We start from the raw sequence: 19,212 nt of genomic DNA, 5'->3' as shown, positions 1-19,212 counted from the left end.
GAGATTGCGCCATTGCACTCCAGCCTGGGTAACAAGAGCAAAACTCCGTCTCAAAAAAAAAAAAAAAAAAAAGTAAATTGTTCTAGGCCGGGCAGAGTGGCTCACAACTATAATCCTATTAGCCAAAAAATTAGCCAGATGTGCTGGCACATGCCAGTTGTCCCAGTTACTCAGGAAGCTGAGGCATGAGAGTTGCTTGAACCCGGGAGGTGGACGCTGCAGTGAGGTGAGATCACATCACTGCACTCTAGCATGGGCAACAGTGCAAGATTCTGTCTCAAAAAAAGAAAAAAAGAAGTCAATAGTTCTACTGCAAAGCCAACAATATTGAAGAAGAGAGAGACATAAAGCTTTCCGTATCTTAACACGGCATAAGAGCTGAAAAGTCTGGTTACTTGAAGTTCTAAATACTTTCCTTGTTACTTCAAGCAAACACCACAAAGGCTTTCACCTGTCTGCTTCCCTGCCCAGGAACTGTGTGTGTGTCTGTCTTTCTCTCCCCATTCCTGTTCCCAAGCTTCTCCCCTATATCTTCTAGCTTCTGACAATGCAAAAGAAATTTTAATAATGTAACAACTACACAATGAAAATTTGAGAAGTACACTTTTTAAAAATCAGCTCATTCTAATTTTTAATATCTCTTTAAGAAGAAAGCTTGCGGATGTGAGGGCGATCTGGCTGCGACATCTGTCACCCCATTGATCGCCAGGGTTGATTCGGCTGATCTGGCTGGCTAGGCGGGTGTCCCCTTCCTCCTCACCACTCCATGTGCATCCCTCCCGAAGCTACGCGCTTGGTCGAAGAGTACAACCATCCCCGATAGAGGAGGACCGGTCTTCAGTCAAGGGTATACGAGTAGCTGTGCTCCTCTGCTAGAACCTCCAAACAAGCTCTCAAGAAAGCTTGCTCTAAAATTCCAATTTCTGATGGATTCAATGAGCTTGTCAGCCACTGCCTCCTTTCCCTTCTCTCTTCTGGGAAAAAGGGGTTTTTTTTCCTGCTGAGGAGGGAAGGGAAGCTTCATTCATAGCTCCATGACTCAGACTTGGTTGGAGCCTGGGGGAAGCAAGAGCCCTGAGGGGGCTGTGGCCTGTGATGCTGCCAAGCAGAGCCATGAGGGCCTACCAACCTAGTCTTCTGCCATCACTCGAAAACTTGAGCATTACCCAACACCTGCCAGCCCTCTAGGCTGCACCATTCATCCTAGTACAGGTGTGACCCATTGTATGTGCTCAGTATGTGTAAGCTGTCCACACCAATCTAGTATCTGTGCATTCCTTTGCTTGTGGCAAATAACTTTTTTTTTTTTTTGAGACGGACTCTGCTCTGTTGCCCAGGCTGGAGTGCAATGGTACAATCTCAGCTCACTGCAACCTCCATCTCCCAGGTTCAAACGATTCTCCCACCTCAGCCTCCCAAGTAGCTGGGATTACAGGCACGCATCACCACACCCAGCTAATTTTTGTATTTTTAGTAGAGACAGAGTTTCGCCATATTGGCCAGGCTGGACTTGAACTCCTGACTTCAGACGATCCACCAGCCTCGGCCTCCCAAACTGCTGGGATTACAGGAGTGAACCACCCCACCCAGCCTTACATGTTAACTCTTAATTAGGCATGTAGAATTTCTTGTTTGGATTAGCTAGTATTTATTTATTTATTTATTTTTTTGAGACACTCTGACAGAGTTTCACTCTGTCACCTAAGCTGGAGTGCAGTGGTGTGATCTTGGCTCACTGTAACCTCTGCCTCCCAGGTTCAAGCGATTCTCCCATCTCAGTCTCCTGAGTACCTGGGATTACAGGCACGTGCCACCACACCTGACTAACTTTTGTATTTCTGGCAGAGACAGGGTTTCACCATGTTGGCCAGGCTGGTCTCAAACTCCTGACCTCAGATGATCCGCCTACCTCGGCCTCCCAAAGTGCTGGGATTATGAGCGTAAGCCACCGCATCCAGCCCCAGTGTTTAATTCTAACTGGTTCTATTCTTGGGGCTCTAGACAATCTGCCATTAAAATATCTTACTCAATTAGTACGGTGCACAATAAAAGCATTACTAAGTAAAGAGATGTACAAATGTAAACTCAAGTTAACTGTGGCCTAAAAATAGATTTAGGGAAGTAACCTATTAGCAGGGAGGGATAAAATAAAAAAAGGTTTTGGATTATCCAAATATCAATCTCCCTCCATTGTACTTTCATCCATTTCCACACAGAATTCGGTAATCTCCTATAGGGTATAGAATCAAGGGCTAACTGCAGCTCCAAAGGTGCCAGGGACCCTTTTTTGGCAAGCTGGTAAGGTCTATGGACCACTTTTCAGAATAATGTTTTTTAAATACATACAGTAAACAAATAGGAATAAATGAAATTAATTATATTGAAAGTTATTAAAATATTTAAATTTCTGTGATATAGTAATATATGTCTTTACTGACATTAAATAACACGACCTAACACTGAGTTCAATAACTATCTTAATTTTAAGGTAATAGTGAATATAAGTTTGAGTTATCTGCAACTACGATATTAAAATATCTGTAACTTTATACTGGTAACAAAGTAACATATACTGTTACTATTAACTGTAGTTTGTTGCCTACTTTCAAAATGGAAGGCAATGTTTAATTCCAGTTACAGGTGAGGGAAAAGATGTAATTTTTCCCCCATTCATGTTTCCAAAGATGACTGAACCCCTAACACAGTCTAATCATCTTTGACTGTGATCAAAATGAACAACTGGGAAACAAAGCTGTCTAAATTACCTTAGTTCATCAACTTTCCAAATATCTTAATTTAACCTCACCAAATACCTTAATTCCTTTGGCCTGTATTAAAGAGAATTCTTAGAAAATAAAACAAAAAAAATTTAAATAAAAATAAAATAAAAAGAAAATTCTTACATCTTCTTGGGTGGGGAAGTCCAATAATAGGGAACTATAGAAATAAAGAATGTTCAACCTCAGTCAAGGGATTTTAAAATAAATACTTCTGTGGAACTTGTGCATTTAAAATGTTCTGTTGAAAGGGAATGTGGCTCAAAAAAAAAAAAAAAAAAAAAGTAAGGAAATGTGGCTCAATAAATGACCATAACAGAGAAACTAAAAGACATCTAGCAGTATATAGCAGCACAAGGAGCCATGTTCTCACCAGTTAAATACTGTAAAAGGTTTTGCAGAAACAGTAGGTGTATTATTTATAAGGACTTCACAACTCGACTGCCATTAATCCCATGTTTACTCATTTGAAATGCCCTGCTAGGAATCTATTCACCAAAACTGTAACAATTAATAAGGATGGAGGGTGATTAATATCCCCATCAGTAATATCAGTCATGGAGACAGAAGAGAAACTTGTTTCTCTAGGTAAAACTGAGCTATATTTTTGTCCACTATATGAGTGCTAACTTTAAACATCTTTAAAGGACTTAAGGAATGTCACAGTTTCACAAGTTTTAAAGATCACAAGAAATAACTTATTTCTTCCAAAAGGAAACTAAGCATTCTGAATTTCATAACATCCTAAAATATTCCACTTTAAATTCAATATAATTACATAGGAAAAGAGAGCATCTGATAAAAGGAATAATGGGTAAACTCTGAACACCAGAGGATTATTATTTCTGTACACCTGCTTCAATCACAATTTAAGACAAAAACTTTTAGCTCTCTACATTAATTCTGCTTTATCCTTCATGTTAACTAAGAACTGTATCTAAGTATTTCAACTACTTATTGAACATGTTTTTGGAGAAAGGCAATATATTAAGTTCTGTGATGTGCATTAAGGCCACTCAGTCTTATTCTTTCTCTCTTTTTTTGAGACCATTTCATTCTTATTTCCCAGGCTGGAGTGCAATGGCGCGATCTCTGCTCACCGCAACCTCCGCCTCCCGGGTTCAAGTGATTCTCCTGCCTCAGCCTCCCAAGTATCTGGGATTACAGACATGAGCCACCACGCTCGGCTCATTTTGTATTTTTAGTAGAGATCGGTTTCTCCATGTTGGTCAGGCTGGTCTCCAACTCCTGACCTCAGATGACACCTGCCTTGGCCTCCCGAAGTTCTGGGATTACAGGTGTGAGCCACCAAGCCTGGCCGGTCTTGTTCTTTCATATCCCCAAAAAGTTCATTCTGGTTTTTACACATCAGGATAATCTGATTCTTAATACAATGTCTCTCCCACCTGTTCCAAATTTTCAGAATGCTAAGAGTGGGAAAAAAAACAAGAGATTACAGCTAAATCACCAGCTGCCTTTCTAAAACACAGATCTCAACAAGCTATCTCCTTTCTAAACTCTTTTAATGGCCCTCTCTGTATACAGAATAAAACCCAAAAGTTGGGCATGGTGGCTCACACCTGCAATCCTAGCACTTGGGAGGCACAGGAGGGAAAATCGCTTGAAGCCAAGAGTTTGAGACCAGCCTTGGCAACACAGTGAGACGTCATCTCTATGAAAAATTTAAAAATTAGTCGGGTGTGAGTGATGTGCACCTATAATCCCAGCTACTCAAGAGACTGAGACAGGAGGATGGTTTGAGTCAGGAGCTATGACTGTACCACTGCACTCCAGCCCGGGCAACAGAGCAGAATCCTATCTCTTTGAAAAAAAAAAAAAAAAAAAAAATTACCACAGTTAAACCATTCTGTGGTAATGAATGGTCTAATTCTAAATTATCTGCTGTGCTCAAAACATTTTTCTACCTATCCGTATCTCCTCAGGTTGTTCTTCTACCCAGTGTTCCCTGTCTAGCCTAAACCTCCTCTCTTCTTGTTGGAACTTCTGCATATCCTTCATAGCCTAACCAAATGCTACCTATCAGGTCTTTCCAACAGTCAAAAGATTTCTCTCACTGTTCTTTTTAAAAGCTATCGTTGGCTGGACGCGATAGCTCACGCCTATAATCCCAGCACTTTGGGAGGCCGAGGTGGGTGGATCACTTGAGGTCAGGAATTCAAGACCAGCCTAGCCAACATGGTGAAACCCCATCTCTACTAAAAATAGAAAAATCAGCCAGGCGTGGTGGCAGTGCTTGTAATCCCAGCTTCTCAGTAGGCTGAGTCAAGAGAATAGCTTGAACCCAAGAGGCGGAGGCTGCAGTAAGCCGAGACTGTGCCATGGCACTCCAGCCTAGGCAAGAGTAAGAGCCTGTCTTTAAAAAAAAAAAAAAAAAAAAGGAAATAAAAAGCTATCATTACATAAAATTTGTCACATGAGTGAAAGTAGAAGGAATCAATATTAATGAATGAGGTTCAAGTAACTGACTAAAAGCAATGCGTAAATTTAAGGTTGAAATCTGTTAGCTCTAGAAAATACGACTGTATGAAATGAAACCAATAACCTAAGTAAATGCTCTATAACCTTCATAAGGAAAAAAAATAGTGATTCATATAAAGGAAGAATCTAGACAGACATAAGAAAGGGGGAACAGAGCAAGAATCTCTCAGTGATTCTTCCCCAAGCCCATGGAAAGAAAGCGTCTTCAACCAGCAGATTTCAGTATGCCTTACTTCCTTGTCAGATATGGTCCTACAGTGCAAATCAGAGGGAAGGAACATACAAGTCCCCAAATCTGGCCTTTTAGGTGGAAATTCCAACTTCTTAAACACTGGCAATAATTTAAATTTAAAACACTATACAAGGTGAATTAAATGTGTCTGCTGGTCAGATGCCACCCTCCAAACCTGTAGGTTGTAGCCTTCAGTATATAAGTGAATATATCTAGCTACCACAACTTGATAAAATAATCATCAAAAATCCTCTTGCTCACCAACTTTTTTACTGTAATTTAGTCCCCAGGCAGATTTTCTAAGTGCATCCTACCCTTCTAGCAGTTACCTGAGTGTAAGTATTTAGAAGCACAGAGCTGCCTTTTTTTATATATATATATATTACATGAGCAGGGATTAGCTCCATCAAATTCATCAGATCCTCTATGGGTTCAAGCTTCTGAGCCTACAATTCTGAGGGTGGATCCATTATATTCCCATCAAAGTATAATGCCACCCTGAAGGCATCATTCTCCTCTAGAGATCTCAGCTCACTGAAACCTCCGCCTCCTGGCCTCAAGCGAGTCTCCCACCTCTGCCTCCTGAGTAGCAGGAATTACAAGCACCCACCACCACACACAGCTAATTTTTGTATTTTTGTATTTTTAGTTTCACCATGTTGACCAGGCTGGTCTCCAACTCCTGACCTCAAGTGATCTACCCACCTCAGCCTCTCGAAGTGCTGGATTACAGGCATGAGCCACTTGGCCCAGCCTCAACATCTTTCCTTTCTTTTTTTTTTTTTGAGATGGCTTCTGATCTCTGTCACCCAGGCTGGAGTGCAGTGTGGCTCGATCCCAGCTCACTGCAACCTCTGCCTCCCGGGTTCAAGCCATTCTCCTGTCTCAGCCTCCTGAGTAGCTGGGATTACAGGCATGCGCCACCATGCCTGAATAATTTTTGGACCTTTAGTAGAGACAGGGTTTCACCATGTTGGCCATTTAACTACATGACCATTTGCTTTTCTTAAATTAATTTTAAGCAGGCAAAAGAAAAATAATCTGAGCCTTTTAATCAGGTCAAAGAATTTGACTGTCAATTTTAAATATATACCACCTAAAATGAAAAGTAGAACATTTGGGATTAACAAGTTGAACAGCAGCATGTTTTTTTTAACATACACTAGGTATCAAAGTAAGCATTTTACATCAAGTTTTCATTTAATTTTCACAATAACCTTATTAAGGTCCTTATGAAAAATGAGAAAGCTTGGTCAGGCGCAATAGCTCACGTCGGTAATCCCAACACTCCGGGAGGCCAAGGTGGGTGGATCACCTGAGGTCAGGAGTTAGAGACCAGTCTGGCCATCATAATGAAACCCCATCTCTACTAAAAATACAAAAATTAGCCAGCCATGGTGGTGAGCACCTGTAATCTCAGCTGCTTGGGAGGCTGAGGCAGGAGACTCACTTGAACCCAGGAGGTAGAGGCTGCAGTGAGCCAAGACCGTGTCACTGCACTCCAGCCTGGGTGACAAGAGCGAGTCTCCAACTCAAAAAAAAAAAAAAAAAGAGAGAGAGAGACAGAAAGCTGAGGCCTGAAGAGCCTAAGCAATTTATCCTAGATTACCTAAAGGATAATCTATACCATATACCTAGATCTGTGCTTTCAAAATCCATATACCTAGCTTTGAAGCTAAGTTCCTTATTGAGATTACCTTCAATTTATTATTTTCATTTTTCAAATAAAACTTCTTGGCTTGGCACTCTGGCTCATGCCTGTAATCCAACAATTTGGGAGGCTGGGGTGGGCAGATCACTTGAGGTCAGGAGTTTGAGACCAGCCTTGCCAACATGGCGAAACCTCATCTCTACTAAAAAACAAAAAATAGCCAGGTGTGATGGTATGCATTTGTAATCCCAGTTACTGGCTGAAGCAGGAGGATTGCTGCAACCCAGGAGGCAGAGGTTGCAGTGAGCCGAGCTTACACCACTGCACTCTAGCCTTGACGATAGAGAGAGACTCCGTCTTAAAAAAAAAAAATTATTTGTAGAAAGATATTTTCAACTAGTGAAATGAGTTTACTCTGCCTTAGAACAGTAAAGTTACAACCCACATTGAAAGGAAGCTTTTCTACTTGAAGTTATAAATTGGCTACCACCTTGATATTAAAATTAACTAAAATTTGTTCATAATTTTAGTCAATGATAATAAACGTGTCAACAATATATTTCACCCATATATATTTAACCAAACAGATTTTACAAATCTTCAACCAAAATAATAGAAATAAATTGGTATTATACACCTACAAAACTTAAAATGTTAGAGATACCACATTTTCAGTGTCACAAGATTTGCCTTGCACAACTAGAGTCACCACCTCTCTTCCTCTTTGATCATTTAATTTTAATATTGTGCATCCGGAAGATGAAACAGCACTTTGCAAATCATCATTTAACTTCAAGTACTGAGAATAGTTAATTCAATGGCCACATGCCAGTTTCTTTACTGATTACATACATATATGATCCAAGATTAATTTTTAAAATATTACTATGCTGAAACCATTTCCACTGATTGTTGAGAATTTGTTTAAGGCTAGCTCATCTGTTATAACAAAAGGCTGTTAACCTACCTGTCACTGCTGGTACTACTGCTGCTGCTGATTGAATCACTACTGGAGGATCTACTTCTAGAGCCGCTGCCGCTAGGGGACCTTGTGGGTCTAGACGCTTGGCTAGCCAGTCTCTGAGGAGACTGATTTCTAGACTGGGATGAATGTGGTGACCGACTCCTGCTGTGCTGGTAATTCCGATCTGGCCTTCTGCCTCGTACCTCCCGGGTAATATCATCCCTGTAGATATCCCTGTGTACCACACTGGGCAGAGTAAACTGCTCCCGAGCCCTAGGTTCATATCGGGGGTCATGAGCATCAAAGCGATTTGGACTTCGACTCCGAGAAGCATAATAGAGCCCATGTTGTAAAGTCCGCTCTCGAGGATCTCTATAGTAATCCTGATCGTAATGTCTTGTCCGATCAAATCCTCCCGTCCCCCGTTCATGGTGTCCATAGGCACTATGTTCATAAGCACGCTCCCTGTTATCTGAAGCCCTGCATTTAGGAGGGGGGAAAAATATTTAATCAGAAAGGAGCAAGCAAAACTAAAAGCAAGTCATGCAAACATTCACTTCAGCATTGTCTTTGTCTTTGCAACTGGTCATTTTCTAAACAGCATTAACCTACTTAGTAAGCAAATGCTAATAAGCTTAACATTTTACTTTGCTCCAAAAATTATTTTCACAGCTGAGCAATCATTGTTTTCATTGTATATTGGGCTTTCATGACTAGTGTTTTGCAGCTCAGTTGCTCACCTTATTAGAGATTTTCTGACTTGTATACATAAATATACTATCTCCTTTTCATGTTAAGTTTAACGGAACAAGAGGAGACTATTGTTTTCACTTTCATCTGATTAAAGTATATACCAAATTTTATTTACTCACAAATTTCTTTGAGGCCACATTTCCATGCTGCGTTTTAACTTAGACATGAAAGCCCTGCTGCAGCGTGTGTCTCACAGTAGGAAGGACTTTCAAGGAAGTCCAGAAAAACCTTTCTAACTTTAACTTTTTTTCATTAAGTTTTGACTGCTTGGATAATTATAGAAAATTACTAGACTACCTAAACTAGACTACATAGATTGCACAGTGGTGACCAATTACACTTAATAACAAAAAATTAAATCTCAAAAAAAAAAACCACTTCAAATATCAAAATATTGGGTTATCACATGCTGTTCTATTGTAAATTTAAATAAAAATTCTTTTACTCCTTGTGCTATCAAATTCCACATGACTTTAAAAATGTCTATTTCATAATTCAATTTCTTAATGTATATACTCAATGGTAGTAGAAAATATGTTCTCTTAGCTTTTAGCTATATTCAAATTGCCTGTGATGAAATTAAGCAACATTAGAAACTATAAGATATTCTAAGGTCACTTAGAATCCTACTAAAATCATTTAGTAGGATGTATCTGTCAACCTAAAAAGTACAAAACATGTTGCATGTACAATTACACACATGAATTATGTGTCAATATTAAAAACTAATTATAATCCTATGAAGAAATCATAAATTCTCTACTTTTGTAGCACATACAATTATGTGTTAATATTAAAAACTAATTATAATCCTATTAAGAAATCTGGCCAGGCACAGTGGCCAACATCTGTAATCCCAGCACTTTGGGAGGCTGAGGCAGACGGATCACCTGAGGTCGGGAGTTCGAGAGCAGCCTGACCAACATGGTGAATGAAACCCCATCTCTTGACTAAAAATACAAAAATTAGCCAGGAGTGATGGTGTGCGCCTATAACCCCGGGCTAAGGCAGGAGAATCGCTTGACCCCAGGAGGCAGAGGTTGTAGTGAGCCAAGATCGCACCACTGCACTCCAGCCTGGGAGACAGAGCGAGACTCTGTCTCAAAAAAAAAAAATTTATAAGTTCTCTACTTTTGTAGAGAAGTAGAACTCAGCTCCTGAGTTCCTAAAAGACCATTTCACTTGAGTTTCTCTTCAACCCATCTCTGGATCTATCTTCTATCAAAAGGGATTAAGGAATAATGAAAGACAAAGAATTAGAATATCTCCAATGAAGAATATCTGGCAAAATCTTATAATTAATACTAGATCCTCAGTACATGCTTAGATTCCAGGTCTCTCCACTAATAGTCATTTTCATCCATCATTTTAATTTTACTTAGTAGCAACCCTATTCTCCTAGGCTTAGTTTAGCTTTTTTGCTGCTATTGTGAAAAACAACTGGCATGATAAACATTCTGTATCTTTCCTACTTAAATGTATTAAGTGACTTTCTCTTTTATTCACTACAATTCTGAAATTTTGATATTTCAATGTCTAACAAATAAGAAGGTATCCTTTGAGAAAATGCCATAAATAATTAATTTAGCACCCTACCAAATGTTAATCAGTGAAAGCCATTATTAACGATATAACAGAAACAATAGGCAAAAAAGTTCTAGGATAATTACTGCTACAGCTGCTATTTTATAAATATGCAAAGTTCTTATCCATTAAGAAGATACAGAAGGCAGGCACAAGAGCTAGCAGAGCTGAAATCTAATGGCTATTCTCTGATTCGCTATTAGTACTAAATACTTCTAGAGTTAGTGGGGGAAAAAAAGAGAGTTTGACTTGGGTTAGGAGAGGGGCTAATATACACAGGTCAGGACATACCAACCTTTTCCAAGTGTGGAAACACGACCTATAATCCCAATTAAATCTAGGGAGAGAATTGTGAACATAACTTCCCCAATTTTGGCCCCTCTTATGGGGGTAATCCACCTTCTTAATGGGCAAGGGTGTCAAATGATATTTAGATGAACCACAAGAAAAAAAAATCTTAGTGACCAGACAAAATAATTCCACTGGAAGCAAGTAGTCCCAAACAAACTGTAACTCTCAAACCCCCAGACTTCTTTCTTGAGAGAGTAGACAATTAGAAATTTATCCACATTCATAAATATTTCCAGCCCTAAGTATGAATCAGGCAGCTGGCAGAAGAGGAAATATCCTCTACAATTCCAACAAATGAGGAAGCACAGTTGCTCGCCAAGAGTTCACTTTTGTAGCCATCCAGCCCAGGTAATTTTGACTGCTGTATCCACAACTGATCATCACCATGTGTTCAAAGCTAAAGTACCTTTGATTGGACAGCAACTTGCTTAAGAAATGATATAGTAATCCTCTTTCCCTGGGCTAGTGGAGTCTTGACAGCATGACATCCCATATATCCCAGCAATTAGAAAAGAATCGCTATATTCCAGGATTTAGGAAACATCCATCATTTCAATTTTCCCCCATTCCATCAAGGAGTATAATTCCAACAATACAGAGATTGTGTAGATCCAAAATGGAAAAATCAGGCATTGCCTTCTCTCTTCATCCAAGTACACATTTCCATGTTAAAGTATTGTTTGTAGAATCCAAGTGGTTGAATCATTACGGTCTGCTAGATTAACTGTGACAATCCAATTTGTTTGTACACTTTATGCAGTGAAAATGGAGAGGCAGATATCAACTTCTAAAAGAATCTGTAGGCTCTTATATTCCAGAAATATTCCATATAGTACGAACACAAAAGCCAAATAGCTCCATCAGGTAGAAGGGATATATCCAAGGAAGGACTTAACATTATCCAAGAGAAGGAATAATTAATTCTAGAAGACAGGTAACTCCAAAAATGATGCTTCCATAGGAAATCTTCCACCACTTTATATCTCAGGAACAGATATCCAATCAGCTGCAGGAAATATCCTCTACGATTCCATAAGATACCAGCCATTGGGATAGAAATCACTTCCGTTTCCAACCCAAAATAGGAAACATTGAGAATGCCCAAAACTTTAAATCCGTCTGGGGCCCCTAAATATGAGTTTCTGTTTCTCACCATATCAAATACAAAATACCTGCCTACAGAAACCTTGGAACTTACCCATCAAGTCTCCGCTCATAACGTCCTTCTCGTGCATGAAGTGACGGTGGGGGACCATAAGCAGGCCCTCCACCACCTCCTCTGAACCCAGAAACCTCTCTACTACGAGATGCTATGGAAACTGTATCATCCAATCCCCGAGCAGCACTCGGGATGGTGCCTGGTTCATTATAATCCGTGCGTAGGTCTCTATCTCCCATTTTGTTGACTGAGTTATGAGCTTTCTGTGCACTTTTGATGTCCACAAAATCCACAAAGGCAGCCACTCCTCCTTCAGATCCCCTTTTGGGGAGAATTTTGACACTTTCCACACGGCCATATCTGGAAAAAATAAAGTCAACGTTATTGCTGCATATTAATTTTCCAAAAGGAGATTTTAGAAATTTTTTTAGACAATTTGCGTTATGCATGTAGGAGGGCTGAGCTGAAAAATGACTTTTTAAATGGCTCTCTTTTACATTTACACTTTTGTCTCTGGGGAAAATATTTTCACCGCATTACTATATTACTCTCATTTTTTAAATATAATATTTACTAAACTCCCCTTCACCTTTCTAGAACACTTAGCTGAAATACGTTTCTCTTTTTCCTTTCGAGACAGAGTCTCCCTCTGTCACACAGGCTGGAGTGCAGTGGTACAATCTCGGCTCCCTGCAACTTCCAACTCCCAGGTTCAAGTGATTCTCATGCCTCAGGCTCCCAAGAAGCTGGGATTACAGGCATGCACCACCATGCCCAGCTAAAATTTTTTTGTATTTTTAGTAGAGAAGGGGTTTTGCCATGTTCCCCAGGTTGGTCTCGAATTCCTGAACACATGTGATCCATCTGCACTGGCCTCCCAAAGTGCTGGGATCACAGCATCTGGCCTTGAAATGCACTTCTCAGAAGCTTTTAGAAATACTTATATTCGAAAAACGATTACTGAACCTAGGATAGAATCAAAGTAATTGATTCTGTAATCTGTAAAACTTCTATTAAAATAAAAAAAGTAATCTGTAAAACTTCTATTAAAATAAAAACATACATAGCTATTTCACAGACTTCATTTTAACTTAATTAAGTGACAATCGTACTGGAAAACTAAAGTACTCAAACACTCCTTACTTAAAGGCAAAAATAAATCCAAATATTTCTGTGCCCATTTGCAAGTAATAGTCTAATTTTTTAATGTAATTTTTTGCTATTTAATTTTCTTTTTCCAGGGAGATTAAAAAAACTGTTAAATTTTTAATATAGACATAATTAAAATTACTTATACAGGCTGGGTGCAATGGCTCACACCTGTAATCCCAGCACTTTGGAAGGCCAAAGCAGGTGGATCATTTGAGGTCAAGAGTTTGAGACTAACCTGGCCAATATGGTGAAACCCTTGTCTCTATTAAAAATGCGAAAATTAGCGGGGCAAGGTGGCATGCATCTGCAATTCCAATTACTCAGGAGGCTGAGGTGGGAGGATCACTGGAACCCGTGAGGCAGAGGTTGCAGTAAGCCAAGATCGCACCACTGCACTCCTGCCTGAGTGACAGAGCGAGACTCCATCTTAAAATACATGTATATGGCTGGGCTTGGTGGCTCACGCCTGTAATCCCAGCACTTTGGGAGGCAGAGGCAGGCAGATCACGAGGTCAAGAGATTGAGGCCATCCTGGCCAACATGGTGAAACCCCATCTCTACTAAAAGTACAAAAAATTAGCCAGGCATGGTGGTGGGTGCCTGCAGTCCCAGCTACTCGGGAGGCTGAGGCAGGAGAATTGCTTGAAACTCAAAAACGGAAGTTGCAGTGAGCCAGGATCTTGCCACTGCACTCCAGCCTGGTGATACAGCGAGACTCTGTCTCAAAAAAATATACATATAGATAGATAGATAGATATTTATCTATACAAATTAATAAATCTCTAAGAAAATCTTTTGATAGACCATATATCCAATTTTTATTCTTAAAAAAAAGTGTACAATGTCTGTAAAAAGGGAATTCTAAGGTATTTGTTATATTTTGAAGCACATGCGAGAAATAAAATTTGGAATCACTATAGAAAATCATGAAAATGCCATAAATTTCATTAGGAGTTAATACTTTACGTACACGTAATTTGGCAGAAAAGCAGGCACAAGCACTTTTAAATATAACCTTCTTATCTGCTGACAATCCACAGTCATAATTTTACACTTCCTGTGAAGAAGCTGACTTTATAAGAAAGTAGAATTTTTCTTTTTTACATCCCCTCACATGATTTAAGTTACCATCTCATACAAAGTAAACATAATCCCAAAACCAGATTCATCAGGAAACTGAAATAGAAGTAATAAAACTACTTGGCACAAATTAATGTATTAAAATGTCCTTTTTCACCCCTTTACTAAGAGCAGCCCCCAAACCAGAATAGTTTCAGAGGGACCCTCAAAAAGAACCTTTTTAATTTAGAAAAAAAAACTGATGGAAATTGAAATACTTCTTTCCACGCAGACACAAAAAAGTGCCATCCAATATATTTGACAAAGGACTTGTATCTATAACACAAGAAACCTTAAGCTGGGCGCAATGGCTCACACCTGTAATCCCAGCACTTTGGGAGGCCAAGGAGGGCAGATTGTGAGGTCAGGAGTTTGAGACCAGCCTGGCCAACACAGTGAAACCCTGTCTCTACTTAAAATACAAAAATTATTAGCCAGGCATGGTGGTGTGTGCCCGTAGTCCCAGCTACTCGGGAGCCTGAGGCAGGAGAATCGCTTGAACCTGGGAGGTGGAGGTTGTGGTGAGCCAAGATCATACCACTGCACTCCAGCCTGGGAAACAGAGCAAGACTCCATCTCATTTAAAAAAAAGAAAGGCCGGGCGCAGTGGCTCAAGCCTGTAATCCCAGCACTTTGGGAGGCTGAGGCGGGTGGATCACGAGGTCAAGAGATCGAGACCATCCTGGTCAACATGGTGAAACCCGTCTCTACTAAAGATACAAAAAAATTAGCTGGGCATGGTGGTGTGTGCCTGTAATCCCAGCTACTCAGGAGGCTGAGGCAGGAGAATTGCCTGAACCCAGGAGGCAGAGGTTGCGGTGAGCCGAGATCGCGCCATTGCACTCCAGCCTGGGTAACGAGAGCGAAACTCCGTTCAAAAAAAAAAAAAAAAGAAAGAAAAATAAAGAAAATAAAAGAAACCTTACAACTCAATCGAATTTTCTCTAAATGGTTAAAACATTTCACCAAAGAAGATATACAGATGGCAGACAAGCACATGAGAAGATATTCAAAATCTTTAGTTATTAAGGAAATAAAAATCAAAACCACCATAAGATACTATTTCAAGCTAGGCACAGTGGCTCATACCTTAATCCCAGCACTTTGGAAGGCTGAGGCATGAAAACACTTGAGCCCAGGAGTTTGAGACCAGTCTGGACAACAAAGCAAGACCCTGACTCTGTGAAGAAAAAAAAAAGTAGCCAGGCATGGTGGCATGTGCCTGTGGTCCCAGCAGCTGCTCAAGAGGCTGAGTCAGGTAAATCACCTAAGCCCACAAATTCAAGGCTACGGTGAGCTGAGATTGTGCTACCACACTCCAGCCTAGGGGGCAGAGTAAGACCCTGTCTCAAAACAAAAAAACAAAAACAAGACATCTACTTCACACTCACAAGAATGGCTTTTTTTTTTTTTTTTTTTGAGACAGAATCTAGCTCTGTCACCCAGGCTGGAGTGCAGTAGCACAATCTCAGCTCACTGCAACCTCTGCCTCCCAGGTTCAAGCGATTTTCCTGCCTCAGCCTCCCGAGTAGCTGGGATTACAGGAGCCCACCACTACGCCCAGCTAATTTTTGTATTTTTAGTAGAGATGGGGAGGAAAAAAAAAAAAAGAAAAGAAAAGAAAAAGTAAAGGCAGAATTTCACCACGTTGGCCAGACTGATCTCGAACTCCTGACCTCATGATCTGCCCACCTTGGCATCCCAAAGTGCTGGGATTATAAGCATGAGCCACCTCGCCTGGCTGAGAATGGCTTTTTTTTTTTTTTTTTGAGAAGGAGCTTCACTCTTATTGCCCAGGCCAGAGTACAGTGGCACAATCTTCGTTCACTGCAACCTCCGCCTCCTGGGTTCAAGTGATCCTCCTGCCTCAGCCTCCCAAGTAGATGGGATTACAGGCGTGCACCTACACACCTGGATAATTTTTTGTATTTAATATAGAGATGAGGTTTCACCATGTTAATCAGGCTTGTTCTGAACTCCTGCCCTCAGGTGATCCACCCGCTTATCCTCCCAAAGTGCTGGGATTATAGGCGTGACCCACCACTTCCAGCCATGGCTATTTTTCAAAAACTCTAAAAAACAAAAAAGGTACATCCTTGCAAACACTTCTTTTCTGTTTTTTCATTTTTTGTTTTTGGCTGGGCCAAAATCATGAGGTCAGGAGATCAAGACCATCCTGGGCCAACATGGTGAAACCCATCTCTACTAAAAAATACAAAAAATTAGCCAGGCGTGGTGGCACATGCCTGTAGTCCCAGCTACTCGGGAGGCTAAGGCAGGTAAATCACTTGAACCTGGGAGGCAGAGGTTGCAGTGAGCCAAAATTGGACCACTGCATTCCAGCCTGGTGACAGTGCAAGACTGTCTCAAAAAAAAAAAAAGAGAGAGAAATTTAAATCCTTGTGCGTAGGTAGTAGAAATATAAAATGATACACAGTCCTGTGAAAAAGTTTGGCATTTTCTCAAAAAGTTAAGCACAGAATTACCATATGACCCAGCAATTTCACTCCAAAATAATGAAAATTAGGACTCAAACAAGTAGTCTCCACCAACGTTCAGTTCAGTGCAGCACTATTCAGAATAGGCAAACGGTGTAAACAATCCAAATGTCCATCAATGGAAGATGAGATAAACAAAGTATGGAATACACATATAATGGAATATAAGATATTAAAAGCAAAGAGGTTCTGATAACATGCTACAACATGAATAAAACTTTGAAAACATTATGCTAAATGAAATAAGCTAAATGCAAAAGGACAAACAGTATATGATACCACTTATATGAGGTATTTAGAATAGTCAAATTCATAAAGAAAGTAGGCTGGGCGCGGTGGCTCACGCCTGTAATCCCAGCACTTTGGGAGGCCGAGGTGGGCAGATCACCTGAGGTCAGGAGTTTGAGACCAGCCTGACCAACAGGGAGAAACCCCATCTCAAAAAAAAGAAAGTAGAATAGATAACCAAGACCTGAGAGAAAACAGGAATGGGGAGTTATTGCTTATAGGTAGAGTTTCTACATGGGATGATGAAAAAGTTCTGAATACAGTGATGATGGTTACATAACATTGTGAATTGTAAATTTTAAATGATTAAAATGATAAATTTCATATTATATATATTTTACTCCCCCAACACACACATACAAACACAGAGCTTATCACTAAACTTAAGTTCACATAGATTTTTCTCTTATCTAAAAAATAAAAAGAGGGCAGGGCGCGGTGGCTCACGACTATAATCCCAGCACTTTGGGAGGCGGGTGGATCACGAGGTCAAGAGATCGAGACCATCCTGGTCAACATGGTAAAACCCAGTCTCTACTAAAAATACAAAAATTAGCTGGGCATGGTGGCCCATGCCTGTAGTCCCAGCTACTTGGGAGGCTGAGGCAGAATTGCTTGAACCCAGAAGGTGGAGGTTGCGGTGAGCCAAGATCACTTCATTGCACTCCAGCCTGGGTAATAAGAGCAAAACTCCGTCAAATAAATAATTAATTAACTAATTTATTTATTTTTAAAAAGCTGTCATTTGTCATCAACGTAACTGAAGTAGATATTAAGACTACTTCATTCACAATTACTGATATATACTACTAAAAATACAAAAATTATTTGTAATCATACTCATACTCATTACTTGAAATTATATACTCAGATTACAAGACTCCTACAATTTGTACATAACCAAATAAAATAGTAAAATTTGTAATATGTCATCTATCTCATGTCAGTTAAAATAAATTAAAACTAAAAGTAAAACTTAAGTTTTAACAATTATCTAGCAAGTCAATGATAAATCTAAATAGCTAAATGACAATGACAAACGAAAATAGTTAATATAGTTTTATTCTAGGCCGGGTGGGGTGGCTCACGCCTGTAATCCCAGCACTTTGGGAGGCTGAGGCGGGTGGATCACGAGGTCAAGAGATCGAGACCATTCTGGTCAACATGGTGAAACCCCGTCTCTACTAAAAATACAAAAATTAGCTGGGCATGGTGGCGTGTGCCCGTAATCCCAGCTACTGAGGAGGCTGAGGCAGGAGAATTGCCTGAACCCAGGAGGCGGAGGTTGCGGTGAGCCGAGATTGCGCCATTGCACTCCAGCCTGGGTAACAAGAGCTAAACTCTGTCTCAAAAAGAAAAAGAAAAAAAAAAAAAAAAATATATATATATATATATATATATATATATAGTTTTATTCTATCTAAGACATACCAAAAATAGACATGATCCTATGGAATAGGAGAAAATATTTACAAATTATATCTCTGATAAGGAACTCACAACTCAACAAAAAGCACAATCCAATTTTTAAAAATGAGACTGGACACAGTGGCTCAAGTCTGCAATTCCAAAGCTTTGGGAGGCCAGGTGGGAAATCACTTGAAACCAGGAGTTCCAGTCCCACATATACAACACAGCAAGACCTATCTCTATCAAAAAAAAAATGTTTAAATTAGCTGGGGCTGGAATCAGTGGCTCACACCTGTAATCCCAACACTTTGGGAGGCCAAGGCAAGTGGATCGTTTTAGCCTAGGAGTTTGAGACTAGCCTGGGCAACATGGCAAAATCCCATCTCTACAAAACACACAAAAATTAGCTAGGCATGGAGGCGCATGCCTGTAATCCCAGCTACCAGAGGCTGAGGCAGGAGGATTGCTGGAGCCCAGGAGGCGGAAGTTGATGTGGGCTGAGATCGCACCACTGCCCATCAGCCTGGGTGACACAGAGCACATATACATACACAGAGAGAGATACATAAATGGCCAATAAATACATGAAAAGATGGTAAATTTAGTCATCATTAGTCATTAGAGAAATCAAAATCACAATTATATACCACTTCATACCCACTAGGGCAGCCAAAAAAAAAAAAAAAAAAGGCAGTGACAAGTAATAATGACGATGAGGAGAAATCTGAACTCTCATACATTGCTGGTGAGATAGCCACCTAGCCTGGGTGACAGA

At 40.1% G+C, this 19,212-nt stretch overlaps 1 protein-coding gene across 3 annotated transcripts in view; it reads right to left on the bottom strand.

The window, feature by feature from the left end:
- SPEN (spen family transcriptional repressor) overlaps window positions 1–19,212 on the bottom strand; it is a 96,569-nt gene that overhangs the window by 60,163 nt on the left and 17,194 nt on the right. Inside the window, exons 2-3 of one of the 3 annotated variants that reach the window (XM_064363341.1) lie at window positions 12,010–12,330; window positions 8,127–8,603 (exon numbers count right to left, since the gene is read on the bottom strand). In XM_064363341.1, the coding sequence (XP_064219411.1) occupies window positions 8,127–8,603; window positions 12,010–12,330 (798 nt within the window). Of the gene's footprint in view, window positions 1–8,126; window positions 8,604–10,755; window positions 10,958–12,009; window positions 12,331–19,212 lie in introns of those variants that run through there. The other 2 variants (XM_012439878.3, XM_064363342.1) reach the window with 2 other exon arrangements.

Source organism: Aotus nancymaae, unplaced genomic scaffold, assembly GCF_030222135.1.
Source record: "Aotus nancymaae isolate 86718 unplaced genomic scaffold, 86718_ANA_hifiasm-v0.15.2.pri h1tg000053l, whole genome shotgun sequence".
NCBI lineage: Eukaryota > Metazoa > Chordata > Mammalia > Primates > Aotidae > Aotus > Aotus nancymaae.
Note: the sequence above shows the minus strand (reverse complement) of the source record. Positions and strands in the feature narration are given on the sequence as shown.